This window comes from Glandiceps talaboti, chromosome 14, assembly GCF_964340395.1.
Source record: "Glandiceps talaboti chromosome 14, keGlaTala1.1, whole genome shotgun sequence".
In the NCBI taxonomy this organism is placed as follows: domain Eukaryota; kingdom Metazoa; phylum Hemichordata; class Enteropneusta; family Spengelidae; genus Glandiceps; species Glandiceps talaboti.
Window position 1 is genome coordinate 8,840,394 of NC_135562.1, and position 19,299 is coordinate 8,859,692.

At 35.9% G+C, this 19,299-nt stretch overlaps 3 protein-coding genes and 1 long non-coding RNA gene across 5 annotated transcripts; all 4 read left to right on the forward strand.

Annotated features, from left to right (window-relative positions):
* Positions 1–2,588: 2,588 nt before the first annotated feature.
* On the forward strand, positions 2,589–3,837 carry LOC144445211 (kremen protein 1-like). The gene is made up of 3 exons (XM_078134754.1): positions 2,589–2,784; positions 3,210–3,461; positions 3,818–3,837. Exons 1-3 carry the CDS (start codon positions 2,589–2,591, stop codon positions 3,835–3,837), a joined length of 468 nt encoding a protein of 155 aa, XP_077990880.1.
* A 333-nt stretch (positions 3,838–4,170) lies between these two features.
* LOC144445533 (uncharacterized) lies at positions 4,171–6,578 on the forward strand. The gene is made up of 3 exons (XR_013481916.1): positions 4,171–4,214; positions 4,812–4,905; positions 6,484–6,578. It is a non-coding gene; the product is annotated as an uncharacterized LOC144445533 (long non-coding RNA).
* Positions 6,579–8,262: 1,684 nt separating this feature from the next.
* Positions 8,263–13,026, forward strand: LOC144445997 (uncharacterized). Of its 2 annotated transcripts, none has more exons than XM_078135661.1 (5): positions 8,263–8,398; positions 10,256–10,432; positions 10,551–10,637; positions 11,475–11,565; positions 12,343–13,026. In XM_078135661.1, exons 1-5 carry the CDS (start codon positions 8,329–8,331, stop codon positions 12,602–12,604), a joined length of 687 nt encoding a protein of 228 aa, XP_077991787.1. In that variant the 5' UTR covers positions 8,263–8,328; the 3' UTR covers positions 12,605–13,026. The 2 variants fall into 2 exon arrangements, with proteins under 2 accessions (XP_077991787.1, XP_077991788.1); XM_078135662.1 differs by having other exon boundaries at positions 12,349–13,026.
* A 676-nt stretch (positions 13,027–13,702) lies between these two features.
* LOC144445952 (uncharacterized) lies at positions 13,703–19,066 on the forward strand. Its single transcript, XM_078135608.1, has 5 exons — positions 13,703–13,832; positions 14,873–15,064; positions 15,822–15,920; positions 17,085–17,175; positions 17,792–19,066. Exons 1-5 carry the CDS (start codon positions 13,778–13,780, stop codon positions 18,060–18,062), a joined length of 708 nt encoding a protein of 235 aa, XP_077991734.1. The 5' UTR covers positions 13,703–13,777; the 3' UTR covers positions 18,063–19,066.
* The last annotated feature ends 233 nt before the right edge of the window (positions 19,067–19,299 follow it).

Genomic DNA, 19,299 nt, shown 5'->3' on the forward strand with positions numbered 1-19,299 from the left:
GTAGGGCTGGGTACGGGTAGGTAGATATGTACGTGGGTTAGGATACGTATGTAGGGTGGAAAGACAGGGAGACAGGCAAACTGCATGACAGACAGATATACAGATGCGACAGAATGGAGCAAGAGGGGACATACCAACCGACGGACAGACACACGAGCAGACTGGCAGTAACGGAAAAGCGTGAACCGGCCGGGAGCAAGTCAGTTATATTTGTGTATCAGCACAGTTGTTCGATATTCTGATGCTGTTTGCAGTGTGGTTAATCATAAAGAGAATTCCTAACATTTTCCTTGTACAGACAGGTTTAGAAAAATCAATAGCAATCTATTTTTATACGTTTCGAAACTGAAAACTTGTACTAGTTTCCTGTTGAGGTCATATTTGAACTTTGACCGCTCAATCACGAGATATCGTGGTGGTCCATTATTGGAAACTTCACTCATGAATGAAACTAGACTATTATTAAAATTCTGACTAAAAACTGCTAATGCGCTATTCTTCCCGTGGATAAGAGAAAGTATATAAGTCATTAAACCAGATGAAGTTAATGATGTTGCAATATACGCATGCGCATATATTAGAGCGATCCATGCATAGAGAAGCTAGGTGTGTCAAATTGTGCGATCGAATATAAGATGATTTATTCCCGGTGGTGGAAGTCCTAGACGAAGTGGGTGTTTTTCGTCGGCCATCTAGGTCCGTCGAACCGTAAAAAAGGGTACTTTTAATAGACAGACTAGTTGCTTTATTTCATTTTTAATTACTTTATTTTTTTCATTATTATAAAATAAAAAAATAATGACCACTTTCGACGTTAATTGCGATATTATCACGAAGTTCCAGACGTAGGTTTTCGATGATAATAATATTGGTTCGATTGAATTGAGAGCACTAAGGTCTTGTAAAAAAATCATGATCACCGTTTGTTGTAATTTCATTATTCAAACAGGTTATGAACTTTCATTATCACGTGGTCGGTCACCATTCGATGGCTGCATTCAACTGACTTTCGAAAACAGCTTCGAGGAAGCGGATGCAATCTGCATAAAAATGGGTACGTGGTTTATGCAAACGAAAATAGATTTGAAGTCACACCGCACTGAAACATAAAAATCAAGTGTCCCGTTTCGTTTATTTATGTAAAATGTAGAATGAAATGCTTACCCTCGTTTTCTGCGCGTGCGCTTTAAGGCATGGGTGTTGGCATATGTAAATTGAGGCTAGTTATACCTGTCTGCCAATGTTTCTTTCAAAGGCCGGACAATTGTCAGCTATTTTCTATCGATCGAGGCCGCAGCTAAAAGAAATAGCTGTCGACACAAAATCATCAAGGAAACAGATTTTTATGTAAAGACGAAATACGGCAGAGTTATACGTAACCTATAGTAAAGTACACATAATTTTTCAATGTAATTTTGACAAAATTTGCATAATTATATACATTATTTAAAATTGACACATGTGCAGTGATTTGATAGAGTATGAACACAACTTGGTCAAAATACTTCTTTCTTAAAATTATTCAGTTATTTTGAAGCATTTTCCCAATCGAGGTTTTTTTGGAGTTGGGTGTGCTGCATGCTGCCTAGCTACAGTAGAGACAAAAAGCTGATCGCATTATTGTTCATTTTGAATCGTCGTCACCGTCTACTGATGACCATTATCAAAGGCATGGCTATATATTACATTTCGAATAGGTCAATGTCTTAATATTTGAAGGACAAGTACTTAATGAATGCACTGCAGTTATTATCAATTGCATATTCTGTAATATCGGATACTTTAATATTATTTTTTTAAATCTTCTACAGGGTTCCCTGGAGCAATGATAGCAGGACATCACATCGAAGATGGTCAATTATACGATGATAAGAAATGTGTGACAAACATAATGTTCAATTGCCTCTGTGAGTAATGCACTATTATCAGCGGTCAGGTCTAAAAAATCAGTGCTTGGTTCCGATTACCCGACCCCACCTAGTTTTTCACTGCTGACCATAAACCTTTTGACGTATATGCGAGAAAAACTAATAAAATCGCGAAAATTGTGAAGTCTCAAGAGAAATAGTTGATGCGGAAAACTGACATATAAAGACAATATGAAACTGTTCTTCTAATCTGTAATGGCTGTACATCTGATGGGAAGAAACCAATAACACAGAGACCATGTGGAAAACAACTGAGAACATAACTACGTGAACCTAGACACTCACACGTGAAAAAAAATAAAAAAAATTTTTCTAAAAATCGACCTACCCCACTTATTCTAAAATTGAACGTAATTGGAACCACACAATTGTTTTATGCCTCATCAAAACTTTTTTCGTCACTGTGTGTTCTTATACCTTTGGAGGATATTTTAGTATGCCAATATATTGTTATTGTTTCTGGTATAGTAGATAGTGTCAGCTATATTGTGTACCTGTTATCAAATTAAGTGTAGGATGCTCAATACAAAGATTTTAAGTTTATCTACATTAAACCAGTGCTGTAATATCGTTAATTTAGACCCAGGATATGTCGGCTGTTTTGAAGACGCCAGCACCACACCATTATATAATGACGGGCGCAATCTTTCAGAAACTAAAATGACCATAGCAAAGTGTCTGGAGAATTGCAGAGATCACGTATTTGCTGCTCTACGCGGAAGGAATGAGTGTCGTTGTGGAGAAAGAGAACCCAATGCCACGTATAATATGGTTACAAATGACAAATGCAGTGAGACATGTAATGGTAGAAACGATCAAGCATGTGGTGGACAAAGCACAAGTGCTGTATACAGAAGTATGTATCAAAACATATTTCATAACTTTGAAGAAAAAAGGGGGGCAATTACTGCCATATACGGCAATAGGGAGAAGGTCGGAGGCGCATGTTTTTACTCTTCTCAGGTTTGCAATAGGTACACCTTCAGAGTTCTTCTTGAGAGTGTTTAAAGATCAGTTCTCCACGATTATAAATCAGTGTTACCATAGTTACCTTTCCTGTTCAATAGGCAGTTTTTCGAAAACCAAAATAACTTAACTAGAAGTACATGACGATGTCAAAATATATCAGACGTTCCATTTGCTATGTAAAAGAGTCTCTCTCTTCTGGAAACTTTGATAAAACAATGGTTTTGCTGGCCTGTGCAGAGCCTCACCACACGATAGATTATGGACCCCCCGTATATTATAATGTCAAAACGATGCAATATTTTCTACTTGCAGCTTCACTTGGAGCCTGTGGAGGCAATTTGTTTCAAGACGAGGGATGGATATTTTCACCAAATTTTCCTGACGAATACCAGTCTGGGGATATCTGTAGATGGACGATTACGGCATCTCGATGTCAAGTTTTCAACGTTACACTTCAAATGCTAGATCTTGATCCATTTATTAGGCCTAAGAATGGACAAGATGAGATACTATTCTTTGGCATACAAGGCTTTGGTGATACGCCAATGAAGATAACAAAAGAAAGTAACTCAAAAATTACGATCCCATATAATGTTGGTAATACTAATGCTAATACATTGGTAGTGCAATTCAAATACAGTTTATCATCAAATGGCATAGGCTTTGCTATCCTTTATAAAGGTGCGTTCACAATACTATTACATAACTGGTTATTATATGTTAACCGGTTGTTACATTTGTTACCAAGTTATCATACTTGAGGGCTATAAAACTGACCTATAAAAACAAAGTACTGGCTTAGAAATTCACGGTATTGCCGGGGGGGGGGGTGCGGACCCAAAATACAGTTTAATTGAATTTATTCCATATGTACACATATGTTTACGACTAAGTAATTAAATACTGTTCAATGTGTACAGTATTACGAGCGAGTCAATGATATACAAGAAAAAAGTTTCAGAAAACGTTCCAGTTGGAGCTTTTATATAAATGTGTTGTAAGACAATGTCAAGATTGAGTTGATAACTCTAGAAAAACACACATTGTTATTCGTCAACAAAAACAAAATTATTTATTAAAAACCCCCCCCAGATTTATCTCCATAAATTGACTTATGACGATTCTTCTGACTGCCATTAGATCAATGTCATAAAACATTATGGACTGTAATATTTTATGAATATAAATTTTTTCTTGCCATTGATTTCCTCTTAGCACTAGGGTGTAGCTACGACGAAACGCCACATGTTAATGAATCAAAGACAAACCAATGCATAGGTGAAGAGACTGTGTCCTCCATATGGCGCCTGTCTTCAAGTACGTATTTCGAGTTTGTGTGTGTCTGTGTATATATATATATATATATATATATATATATATATATATATATATATATATATATATATATATATATATATATATATATATATATATATATATATATATATATGGTTAGACGGGCCGAGGAGCTAAAGTATAAGAAATTGGTGATATAATTATCGCCACATTATTTCTAATTTACAATTCACAATTTATAATCAACAGAGAACAGTAATCAATTCCATGTGTAATTATTGCAAAGATAAATTGGAAACAAATCTATATTGTACTGTCCTACTGATTCTAGGATCTATGATCAATATATTCTCTAATATAACAATTGCAATTGTTAATAACTTTGAACTTTTTTCTTTCCTTTTTTGAGTTCAACAAATAACATAATATCACATTTCAACTCAAATTCATAAACTTGAAAACCCCAATATCTTATTGAAGGAAGAATAATGTTAGACTGAAATCACTATCCAGTCAATAAATGTATAAAAGGAAGAAAATGAAAATATCAGAGATGATAAGCTAGGAGTAATTAATATTTATCAATATTAATGGCGGGAATATACCTTCTACTTTCAGGTGTCATTGTAACAGCTGGTGTTGTGATAACTATGCTATCGCTGACCGTGGTTATATCGATTTTTATAATCGCAGTACTAATCACAAGGCAAAGGTGAGAACCTATTTTATTGACAAACACGAGGACCATGGGTAGAAATGGTACAGTCTAATTCAAAATACCATTCGGCTTTTCTGCTTGACACAACCACGCAGAAACCAACAGGAAACTGCATATGCCACACTTCAATAGCAAGATCGCATTTTTTAGCTACAATTAGTCTTACTGAAATCAACCAACTCCATACAGAAATTTGGGCGCCAATGTTTTTCGTAAATGTCCTTTGCCGTGTTCATTTGATGTCTGTATGGTGGGTTGTGTAGTTCCCTTCATTTAGACAAAATGTAGCAAGAAACTGTACTCGTTCAATCTTGCTATCTTAAAGTGTAGCATGTCCAGTTTCTTAATTCATGGTTACTGCGTTGTTGCCCCCCAAACAGAAAAGCTACACGGCATTGTGAAATTTACCGTACTTGTCTTGAGTATAAACCAAACATACAACAGTAAAGGATTTTCAACACATAGTCAGCACCTTATTACTTTGCTACTTAGTATATTTAGTCTATGTTAGAAGAAACAGCCCTTTTGTGAGAGGGTTGATACATTTTATAACATATTGTTTTCATACAGACTTCAGTGATTGCTTTGACAGGTTCGCATGGTGTGACCTCCATTTGCATACATAGAGATATCTAGTTTGTTATTTTCATATGGTTACTACTGCAGTAATACTGGAATTCTGTGAGTGATTTGCTTTGACTCTGGAAAACAATGCTCACCAGAGAATGTGTTGTTATAAAGGACTTATTCTCTGGTCTTATTGGGGCACTGGTATATGTCATATCATTTAATTTGTTCCTGTTGCTACAATTTTCCTTTTCAGCCTCAGCAAATAGTTGCTGCATAGCCACCCTTGGAGTAATCGACGTTTACTAGTGTCCTCATAACCAGGCACTGTGTGTATAATATTACAATTATTTTCAATAATTACCATGATAAGAATATTAATAATAACTCACGAAGAAACAATTAATGTCGCATTCATTAACATGAATTTCATATAGTTCACGTATCAGGTATCTTATTTGAATCACGAACCATTTTCGATAACATATTTTATTTTAAATTTGGGAAAACGCGCGCATATAACTCTAATGTTGTACTGATGTATTGAAGGTAAACATTCCGGATAGTAGATAATTGCCGTAACAACAGTATAAATAATCGCAGTCATTAGCAATTACCACGAATTTCATATTTCACATATTGGGTATTTCATTTAAATTATGACCATTTTTAGATGTTAAACACATTACATTTTGGAGAAAAAAGCATACCTCTACAGAATTGCCAGAGGAGCATGCACTTTGAAATTAGATGGAAGACATCAAGTTTAGTAGGACTGGCCACAAGGTGTTATGTGAAGCTAATTATTACGACACTTCTATAAAAGATAGCAGACATTCGTTACTTTCAAAATGTCATCTCCATATTTGGTTAATGATGTAACAATAGCAGCATGCACACTTTAATTTTTTGCTATTAAGATAGACAAATGCAACTATTCAAATACCCAACTTTGCAGTGACTACACAGATCATCCACTTTCTTTCCCGTTTCTCCCATAAAAAGGAAACCAGAGAAACTCCAGACTGTGGATGGTTACATGTCTTTAAGAAGGAACACACGAGTAGGACCTGCTGCCCACAATGATGATGATTGGGATAGAAGCAGTTATCAATCTCGAAGTAATCGTTCATACTTGCAATTGGACGATCGCGAGGAGCTCGATTACGACTACGCATATTATGATCAAGTGACGATGAACTCACGTCGTTTGGCTGTACGTTCGGCTAACACGTGCACGTGCATGTACCTGCAGCCAAGTGTCAACAACACCGATTGAATCGCTAAACGCTAAACCACCACTGCTGTATAAGTAAATAAACGAACTACACTGTATACACATGGTTATCTAGTTATTACTGTGGAAAGTCAGCTATCAGCTAACTCTATATGATATACACTAAACAATGTTCAATTTGATAGATCATAGCAATGCCTTGGTTGTGTGGATATAACCACTCTTTAAACAAGATAGTGTAAATACTGGCAGTTAGAAATTAGTGCATGTGGCGTCACCTGAGCAAATAAATCTATCAGAACCGCCGCCCAATGGTGAATGTAATTACACCACCGCCATATCTTATATTCAACATGTTGTGGTTTGGGGATATTTTAGTAATCTAACATTTGGTCCAACTCAGTTGTAGCTATAGCGTGACATCATTTATATGTTAACAAAGAGTGGTCTTAATTTTTTTTTTTGGCATTTTCCTAGCTCCTTACTATGAATTTTACCACTATAGAGTCTCAACAGTGACATTGACCCCTATACATAATTTACGTTACATACCTGTCCAACAAGTGTTATCTGACAAATCACGGCTAATTGAAATTCAATGTATCAAATGTAATGTGTAGTGATATTTGGTGACCATATTTCCATTCATCTTATAAGCCAAGGACAATAGCTTTCAATATATTCATCTCTCTCCTTGAAGACAAATAAAAGTAAAGTTGCACATCTTAGCCCACCCCATACAATTAAGTGCCATCGCCAACTGAATACGCAATTGAATGTCTTGTTGTATTTACCAGTTTTAAAGATGACAACTCTCATACGTTGTTGATTATGTGACTACATGCGTCCTGCTTGCTATGTCACCGTTATGTCACCCTCCAAAAGTACTTTGCATTAGTAACTACTTTGAAGTTAAATTCTGTATTAGAGGTAGCCATTTTGACATAGATATTAGTATTATGAAAGGTAAGGTTAGATTGGCTAGTGATATTGTAACAAGTTATCATTACTCATTTCTTCATTCGACACATGCATCTATTGTTTCCAGATAGAATGGTGACGTCAAGTGCATAAATAATTTGATTACTAATATTTTAACCCACTTTGTTTTAAAATCTCCATGCGTACTTTGAGAACAGTTTTACACACTTGTGTAGATTTGCTCAATGATTTAGTTACGAACACTGACTTGGTTGATGTTATTTCGCCATTATGATATCTTTGAAGTGGAAATACACAGAAGAATTTGTTTTATTTTTAACAAAATCTATAATAAATACCCATCTAGAATAAATACCCATAAAGGGTGGGAATGTAGGCACGTGAATGGTTGATATCTTTCGAAGTTACAACGGAAACTAGGATTGTGAAGCAAACTTATCGTTTTTCTCTACTTTTCAGTAGTTTGACTAAAACTATAGCTTGACAGATAGGACATCCTATGTTATTGTGTACTTTCCTTGACCCTAACAGGTCAAATGCCCTCAGCGGGAAGTATAATATGAATATGTACAGTCATGCACTGTTTTAGTTTAAACTTCCCTTGATCATTGATATAACACTCTCACTTAGTCTGTAAATTGTAAGCTGCGGGAAATATAGGAGAGAGAAAAATGGAGGTTTTTACCCGGGTTGTTGTTTCGCTGTTGCTGATTAAGCTGTGTCATTGCGGTCTTTTAATAGGTAAGTTGGCTGAAACAATTTTCATTATATATATAAGTTTTTGTTGTGTTGCTTCGATGTTTTCGAGTTATGCCTTCCGTGGGACTTTTCTGTAGAAAAATCAAATTAGTAAAATCCCACACTTGGCATACGAAAGTCTTACTGGTATTTTTGAAAGCATTAAAGCAATTCGGTTGTTCACCACATTATTGCTCGGAAATTGTATTTTCCTATAGTGTATGGTTCAATCAATAGTGTTTGGTTGCCATTTTAAAAGTATGGGTTTTGTTAGACTACAGGTGATTCGTATTAGCTTGCAAATGATATTAATAAATAATGTATCAAGATCAGTGAGACTGATCACAAGGTTTCATGTTGAGATAGATACAATAAAGATAATACACACACTTCCCTTATACAGTGTCTGCTTTGTATTTTGTTGCATTTGTTTTTGTTATCATTAACAAAAATACAGAGCAGAACAAAATACAGAGCAGACACTGTGTAAGTGAAGTCTGTGTGTTATCTGCATTGTGTCTACAGAGCAGACATTGTGTAAGGGATGTTTGTGTGTTATCTTTATTGTGTCTACTGAGCAGACACTCTGTATAAGGGATGTTTGTGTGTTATCTTTATTGTGTCTACAGAGCAGACACTGTGTAAGGGATGTTTGTGTGTTATCTTTATTGTGTCTACAGAGCAGACAGTGTAAGGGATGTTTGTGTGTTATCTTTATTGTGTCTACAGATCACACACTGTGTAAGGGATGTTTGTGTGTTATCTTCATTGTGTCTACAGAGCAGGCACTATATATGTAAGGGATGTCTGTGTGTTATTTTTATTGTGTCTACAAAGCAGGCACTGTGTAGGTGAAGTCTGTGTGTTATCTGCATTGTGTCTATCACAACATGAAACCTTGTAATCAATGTCACTGATCCTGATACATTGTGTAATAGCATTTGCAAGCTGAGACGAAATCTCCTGTAATTTGTTCTTTCTTATAATATTACTGCATGTTGACCTCTATTGCTTCGTTGTTTATTTAACCGTGAATTTGTTGTAATTTATGGTGTTTTCTCCAAACGAGTTAGAGTAACAGGAATAGTTTAAGACTTACTTCGGAGGCTTATGCAATACTGTATTGATTGATGCATCATTCTATTGGAACACGTGTCGGACATATTATCGACAACTGTGAGACAAATTTTGATAAAATTAGAAGCAAAATTCCAAGTATTGGTGCAACGCCTTGTTTATTTTTAGCGATTCCGTTCAAAGAGCACTTTGTAAACGTCCCATGGAAGTTCAATTAAGTAAGGGAAGAAGATGCCGGAAATTTGGTCAAATATTAATTTATGGAACGCCTGTCTAATTCCTGATAAGTAGAGTCTATGCAATCAGCAGGCTGTTAATTGGGTGGTGATGTCTCATAGGAGAGATAATTTTATTGGTAAATCTATGCCAGCTTAACACTTGAAAGAGACAACGTATATTATTATGCAGAAATTTAAGTATTAACTTCTTACCAACATATGTAGTTACATCCATTAAAAATAACAATAACTACTGCGAAAAAGCATTGAGAATCACCTGGCTGAAGTTTTCCCCCTTATATCTATCAACATTAATGGAAAACTAGTCAGTGGGGTCATTACATTGAAGTATTCCATTACTCTCGCTGTCATGAATGTGCTTCTAAACAATTGCAACCCTGTCCAAAACCAATATACATGTAGAATTGACTACGTACCATATATTATGTTTTTCATGTCGATATAAGGAACGACTGTACAAGCAGGTTTTATAACTTACTGGATGGCTAATAATGTGAAGTTTTCGTATACATAAATATTTTCACACCTTTTTTTATTTTGTCAGACAATCGCTTCTTTGAGAATGACTCTGCAAACGAATCTGGATCAGGCAATTACATGCATGATGTGTGTGACAGTATGCCATGCCAAAATGGCGGAACATGTAAGCCTCTAGATGATGATGAGGATGAGTATGGATGTGTATGCACACTGGAATATGCAGGGAAGGATTGCAACGAAGGTATGTATGTATGTATGTATGTATGTATGTATGTATGTATGTATGTATGTACGTACGTACGAAGGTATGGGTTTCATAAACATGATAATAACATATATGTTATCTTCGTTTTCAATAGACCTTAGTGTTGTTCGTGGTACAGATGTTAACCTGATTACGACTACTCCTGACACTGACGATGAACAATGTTTCTCAACGATTATAGGTAAATAGTTCAAAGGTTTCAGCTCTATATATTAAGCCCTTGTTTGATTCTGAACGTCTGTGTATATGTGTATCAGAAGGTATGGAAAGAAATCAATGTCTACCTTAGTAGTATAACGCCCACGGCAGCTGGCACCTTTAGTGTATATAACATTCAGTTTGACACACCTATACAAGTATTGAAGGCTAATAATATGAAATGATATATTTTATCCACATTTGTATAAAGAATGAATAATTACAAGGGACTTACAAAAAGCTATTTTCAAAAACAAAAATTTCAGACCATTCTTGTTCATTATTAAAGCAAATGTATGTAAATATATATGTCTACTTTTCATATTGTTAAGCTGCTTTTGAATTGTCCTATATTTCAATTCCATTTTTTCATTATCTGTGAGCGTGTTAAAGGTTACAGAAACCCATTCTTTCTTAATGTTATGGAATAGAATATGGAAACTCGGGCGAAAATTGTATTTTAAAAAAAATGATGAAATAAAACATATCAAATGCTTTGACAGCACTCTTGTATAGTATAGTTGTATGTATTTAGGTGTGGTAACACAATAATCAAGTAGTGACCTGAGAGCGGCCTAGGACATCATAGCATACTGGCTGACCGCGATAACAGTACAGGATGCAGCGTACTTCGAGATAACCAAATGTGCATGCTATTTTTTACACCAGGCGGATATAGAGCTTAAGGAAGTCGTTCGCGTTCAACAATTCTGTATTCGTCCTTCATTTTACACGTTATTATTGACCTTTCATACAAATTTAGTGGCGCATAACGAATATATGACTAGTAATACATGATATTCAATATTTTTCCCCTCAGTTGGAGTTGTTGTTGCTGTGGCGGGATTTCTTTCTATTGCCAATGGCATCCTGATCATTGTTATGGTAGGAGTTTACAGAGCCTGGACAAGGTGAGTCATGACGTCATGCAGGTTATTTCATTTTATTCCTTATTATATACTTTTGTATGGTATTTGTCAATTGTCATTTTAATCCATATATATATATATATATATATATATATATATATATATATATATATATATATATATATATATATATATATATATATATATATATATATATATGATAACTTTGTTAATTTAAACAATGGAAGGGGTGGGCGGCACGTACTATTATCACAACTGCCTGTTGACCTAGATCAGTACGAAGCAAACAATATTGTTAACAGTGCCTGCAGGCAAAGGTACACGTAATGTTGGTAGCATAATTTGGACCCACTATACTAATTGATTCTTGAATAAGAGGCATAACAGAACCAATGACACCCTAGTGGAATGCATACGTTTGCGAATTAGTCATGAAACATCGAGGGAAGTATTACAAATGGTCAGAGTTCAGCTTTCATCTATTTAACATAGACACGTTCCGGGGTCCCATATGATGTGTCATATAACTCTGCAATCGCAGTGTGACCGGATTTAGTCGAAAACACTCGAAGTCAATCCGACGGGAAACGACACAAAAACTGTCCATTTTAGTGATTACGCGGCTGTTTATTTGTGTGAGTCATTCACAAAATAATATATATTTTCATGATGCCATCAACATAGTATTAGCGAATGTGTCAGTATTTAGAATACTTAGCCGGTATCTACGGATTCGACATTACCTTACGCACTATTACTGTAGGACTTACAGTGATTCAATCTTTTGATTGTCATTAGCTACAGATGTTCAGCTGTTAAAAGTGATGGGGAAATGGGGTCGAAATCTGAAGAACTCAAGGACCTACAGGAAAATACCTACGAAGTGCCTCTCAAAAGCAATGCGGAAGAGTCAATTTACACCTTACCAACGTGTTCAGAGCCAGCGGATGTTGAACTAAAAAGTGACTCTGTTGGGTTGACTAATAGAGAGGACAACAAAAACACACCAGAAAACCCACGATCATCCGAACTTGAGATGATTGGGGAGGCTGCTGTATGACAATCACATATATGAATACATTGGAGGAGAACAAAGCGACATCAGAACAGTCATTAAAATACCCCCCCCCCCCCCACACACACACACCTCCCAAAGAAAGATTATATTCTTGTTTGTCAAATTTTCTGAATCATGGAGGTATTATTTCGGAGTATTCAAACATCTTTTGCTAATGTCCTTCATAGATATTCCGTATAAAGATAACATGTATTGGTTCTATATTCCTATTATATGTAATGTAGTGTTTCCCTTTACAATGTGTCCGTCGCTGTCACGTGTTTCAAATGGGATCAGGGTAACTTCTTCACTATATGTCGACCTACATATCGCTGATAGGATCCCATAGTGATAGCGATGTGCACATGTTTTACCGTCTTCTTTTTTCACCAGCAGTGATTTGTCATTTTAGAATTGTGATATTTTTTCATGTAGAAATTAATCTTTTTTTTCCTTTTTTTCCTATATTTTTTTTTCTTTTTTTTCTTGTCGAATACAATATCGGATATTGGTATTGCCTTCTTTCTTTTAAAGTAACAATTTACTTAACTATAATCTTCTCAATGTGAAAAAAACACCTTGTTTTAAATATTCTTTTTAACGTAGTAAATACCTCATAAATAAATATCTTAGAATTTTGTCATCATTTATTAAATAAAACCGAATTTGTCTTTGAACAGAAATGTGGATGACATATCCAGGTCGTTCTACGTCACGACAATCCGTGTATACGTCACTGGTTCTGGGAAGCTCAAAATAGGAATCAAAACGATCCAAAAAATCGCCATTTGATTTTTACATTTTTCATAAATTATGCTTCAGGAGGTATAGTTATATTATTCCTCTATATTTGCATTCATTCAGCAAGAAAATACTGGTAACTTAGGGGTGCTTACTACCCGTCCAGCTACTACCCGGGAGGCTAAATGTGCATACTTCCGTAGTAGATTATGCATTTATTTAGATACCACTACAGTCACGTGATTACTCGACCTGTGAAACTTCAGAATACATTTATGCAATATGACGATAATCTCACTTGACCTTTGACATGATAAGGAAATAGACGATTCAGAAGGAAATAACAATTTTCCTTAGTATGTTTGTTTTTAAAACATTCGAACAGATCAGTTTAGTAGCAACGTATCAAGAAATACTAGTACCACATGATATGACATGGCCGCTGTCTTTGTGATGTTCATGTTTCTACTTCTTGGACAGGCTGTTGCCGGTAAGTGTATTTCACAAAGATCACCGGTGTACGTAATCGCAGTAATTATTAACTAATCTGGTAAATGAATGGATCACACCCTTTCTTAAAGTTTAGAGATTTTGGAGAAAGTCAATGATCAGGCGCATACCGTGTTAACTTGACTAAGGAAAGCAGCTATTGCACTTTGCAAAATGAATTTTCTTGCTGCGTTATCACCTGCTTTATTTCTTAAGTGATATGAGGGCTTTAGAGTTATGATATAAGGAAAACAAACACAAACACGAAATATTGCATATAATATGATACACACTAATATTAAAGAATATGGGTGATACTTAAAATATTAGTAGTGTATAATGTTTTTGCAGAGGCTGACTTTGCCTATTTACTCATAAACGTGACAATTAATTACCTAATTTGGATAGTTTTGAAATAATTAAACATGGATGAAATCAGGATATGTGTTATGACACTAGAATATCATCTCACTAGAGGAAACTGAAATAATTAGGTTTCGATAAGCTGCATCCATTTCACAATAAAATCCAACGTATATATTTATCTAGATTACTTTCCACTCTCTACATTGCCGAGGTCAAAACGAACACTGTAAGGTTGGCAAGCTATATCTCTAAACATATATTTACTTGAAAATGACATTTGGAAGCTCGTAACATATACACCTTGTTCTGGGATGGCAACTTGTTGTTATTAGGAGTCGATAGTTCATTAATGTTAATGAGAGAGAGAGAGAGAGAGAGAGAGAGAGAGAGAGAGAGAGAGAGAGAGAGAGAGAGAGAGAGAGAGAGAGAGAGAGAGAGAGAGAGAGAGAGAGAGAGAGAGAGAGAGAGAGAGAGAGAGAGAGAGAGAGAGAGAGAGAGAGAGAGAGAGAGAGAGAGAGAGAGAGAGAGAGAGAGAGAGAGAGAGAGAGAGAGAGAGAGAGACTGATCGACTCTCCGTCTAGTATTTTGTCGCTATTCATACTGTAACAGTTGAAGTTTGATGTCAAGGTGCAATTCAAGAATACTACTTATTTTACATAACCATTTACCGCGCAGCTAAGACGACTACGCCTCTACTTCCATGGGATGGTGTCTTAGACGACGAAGACAACTTTGGTTCGGGAAAGAATGACGGGGACTGTGACAGCAATACTTGTCTGAATGGAGGCACGTGTTTTGAAGTTCAAAGAGGTTTTATCCCTTTTTGCAAGTGTCAAAAAGGATATACAGGTTCGAGATGTGAGGAAGGTAATAAAAGAGTAAACCTACTCTGTTTGTGTATGTATGTATGTATGTATGTATGTATGTATGTATGTATGTATGTATGTATGTATGTATGTATGCATGTATGCATGCATGCACGCACGCACACACGCACGCAAGCAAGCACGCACACACGTATGTATGTATACATGTATGTATGTATGTATGTATGTATGTATGTATGTATGTATGTATGTATGTATGTGTGTGTGTGAGTATATATGTATGTATGTATGTATGTATGTATGTATGTATGTATGTATGTATGTATGTATGTATGCATGCATGCACGCACGCACACAAGCAAGCACGCACACACGTATGTATGTATACATGTATGTATGTATGTATGTATGTATGTATGTATATATGTATGTATGTATGTATGTATGTATGTATGTATGTATGTATGTATGTGTGTGTGAGTATATATGTATGTATGTATGTATGTATGTATGTATGTATGTATGTATGTATGTATGTGTGTGTGTGTGTGTGTGCACGCGTGTGTGTGTGTGAGTATATATGTATGTATGTATGTATGTAATTTTGCATTCTCTTTGCCAGATGCTAGATAGTTGCGCATGCGTAGACTAGCCGGTAGCAGCTTGATCTATGGAATTGACAGTAACTTAGAAAATATGCCATTGCATAATAAAATACTATGGTAGTTAGGTAGTACTAAACAAAGTATTCAGTGAATATTTAATATGTTTATATTTTAACACTTTTTCTCCACCAGCACTTGGTGAAATGGTTAACAGTAATGGCGATATCGACGAGTCGGACAAGCAACAACAACAAATGACAATAGTGTCCTGCTTGTACCCAACTGCACTCGGTAGGAAACTGTTACGGCCATTATATTTCGTGTTTGCAATAAACTGGATCCCTATTCCCGGGTCCCTATTACGGCAATGTAACGTACTCGGGCAGCGGCCGGGTATTTTGCATAAGCTATTGCTATGTAATTTGCGGAAATTACTTTCATTATTGAAAGGATAAAATCCGTAACAGTTCGACAGCATATTTTCTAACTGATTACCCATGCTGTCACTCTTACATCAAGGGTTCTGTTATCATGATACATTTCTTACAATTATTCAAATATGAGTTTTCGTTTACGTGATTTCGTGTGTAAGAAACGTACACATACATTGCGCACTTGTATAGAGCAGTATTGTAGCAACAGTAATATTAACGAGCAATCTATTCAGGGAATCAGTTCATGTACGTTTAGTTGCATGGAAGAACTTCATTAACCGGGTGAATGACTTAACGTAACGTATTTGGCTATTTCATTATGGTCTCTAAATAAATGTCTTTGAAATGTACAACCCTAACGTGATGTAATATGTTAAGGACAAAGATGCATCCTAATCGAAAGAACAAAATAAAAGAAGTACTGCGACATGCACAAGTTACTTATTTACATATTCAACTCTATTTTATCATCCTGATACCAAAACCAAGGCATAATCGATTTTATAAATTTCACGAACTCTTGCCCTAAAAGTAGATCACCATAACAATGTGACAAATACCCGAGGACGGTACCAGTAGCCAGCTCTGGTAGAGGTGTGTGGTTGGTGCTGGAAACACAAGGCCCCATTTGAGACCCACTTTGACAAAAAACATCAATACCCCATTTTAGACCATTACAGGTCTCTAATAGATATACATTTATTCAGAGTCTGACGTAAATATATTTTCCTTAGGAGGCAACATTTGAGGACAATTAATAGTAGTTATGATTTGGTAGGATGGGTCACATTTTGACCGATGCAAAATAAAAAATAATGCAAAGTGGACCCCAATTTTAGACTCTTCAGCTCGAAAAAAACATACCCCATTTTTGACCAAAGGACTAGAAAACGCATCCAGAAGGGCGGCACATATACGTATACTCATATAAGGGGAGTAGCCCCCTACCCCCTCTCACGGACGAATGCAGAAATACCAAATGCAATATCATTACAACAAGAAACTCTCATTTTTCAAATAGTTGTTAGCAGCTGGATTAACACTTGTTGCTTGGTTGGACTTCTCTCCATTGTTGTCTTGGTAACCATACCACGTTATTGGCCATGGAATATGTAAGTTTAACATGATAAAATAACCAGCATAATTTTTCAAGTAAAACAATGCTCGTGTGCAGTATTGTGTAAATTGGCCTGTCTGCCATTTTTGTTTTTTCAAATTTATAGTACATCATGTATTCTGATTATTAGTGTTATTCAATATAGTACTGTAGGCTATTGAAATGTCTTCATGCAATGCCCACAACGGTTATTGCTCTCATTAACAGCGTAGCGGGTTGCACTAAACAAGAAATACTTGTTCAATTTCTTCAATGTTAACTTAAAACGTTGCAAGATATAATTACAAATGTGTATTTCTTTGCCTTGTCAAAAGTTTATATTCGCACGTATTGCTGTATAATCATATTGACGGCTCTCATGGAAAAGTTAAGTTATCCTAAGTCAAACAATTGAATTCATTGTCACATAAATTATGTATAAAATGATGTCATAAATCAGGTCATAATTGTTCGCTTAACAAGTACCTTATGTATGCCGTATGTTTATCTGCTAAGTGTTATTGATGGTGGTGAAACAAAAGTTATAACCAAATTTTAGTTTTCTGTTTCGTCATAACTGCGTCCTTTTTAATAACAAAAAAATTAAAAAAGCATGCAATTTATTCCATCAGCCATTGCAAGTTATTTCCTAGACGAGCAGAAAGCGTCGACACCACACCACAGACCAAGTCGCAAGAGGGCGTTACAACAATAGAGTTGAAAGACGTGTCTGACTCGTCGAACACATACCAAGATCTAGTACGAGATGCTCCCACAACAAACGTCAGTGAGATTTATGAAAACCAAGAGACATCCAATTCAGGCGAATGTGTGCCCGATGGGTCTCAATCCCCCGCGACTACTCCTCCAGAAGTGGTATATGACAATGTGCAGTATAATTAGTAACATGCATGTGTGATGAACAATACAGGTGTAGCCAACGAAGCTATTCGTGCACAAAGCTATTCGTACACGATTTTTCACTGGGCGGGCAATTTCCAAGCTTGGCTAGAGGGAGGGAAAATGAAGCGGTATTTCAGCGGGCAACATATATTTTATCTGTAGGATATGGGGGAAGGGGGAGGCAGTGGGCAAAGTGGACAGTTTTCGATATTTTTTAGGAAGTTAGTGAACAAATTTTACTATTTTTTTTATACAATATCCACAATTAATTGTGTAATACACAATTTTTGAACACGTGCGTCATCGAAACTGTACATGGTGAGATAGTGCATTGAGATTGCAGCACAATCTAATATGTCAACTGACAACTGTCAATACATATATATTAGAAGGAGAAACTGTTTTGTCGTGTGTATATCAAATAGCATCCTGAGTAAATTTAACATTAAGGCTTCAACGATTAGTGGACAGAGGCCATATGTCTGGTAGAGGGAAGCGGAGAGAGGGGAAACCTTGGCGAAAATTGTGGGGAGCGGGTAGTGGGCAGGCAAATATGGCGGGAGGATAGGTCGTGTAATATCGCAGTGGGGGCGGGGGCAGATACGAACAGATTTCACCTTCCCCTCCAATATTGAATCACACGTACAATTATGTAAAAAGTGTTTACTAGCTATGTTTTAACTTTCTGTAATAATTTCAGAAAAGTGACTCGTTGGCTGCACCTGACAACAGTACCGTACTCAAGCCAAGTGGGAATACTTTTCAATAAAATAACATGCATGCAATCAGACGAAAACGTACGATACAAAAGAAATGATCGTTTGATTTACAATTTAAACTTGAACTTTTAACATTTTAATTGTAGACTGGTTTTTGACTTTGGCTTCTATAATTACATTATGTACATTGTACTTCAGAATTGATTTTGAGTATTTAGCCGTAACGGTTGTATGTTGTTCAATGTACAGTGACACAGTTTCCAGATTGTTGTGATTGATCTCAATGACATATTAAATATAACAGATAACAAGATTATTAAAGGTATGTACGCCCACCCTTTATATGTATCCCTTGAGTTTATGTTGATATTTTAGTAGTGTGAACAAATATGCTGACGTGTGTGACATTGCTGGTCACAGTGACATTCAAGTTGATTATATACCATGGTGGAGTAGAATTCACACCGCCATGCCGTTTCGATGGCATTTTGTACACTTTTCGGGAAAGAAATTATGCT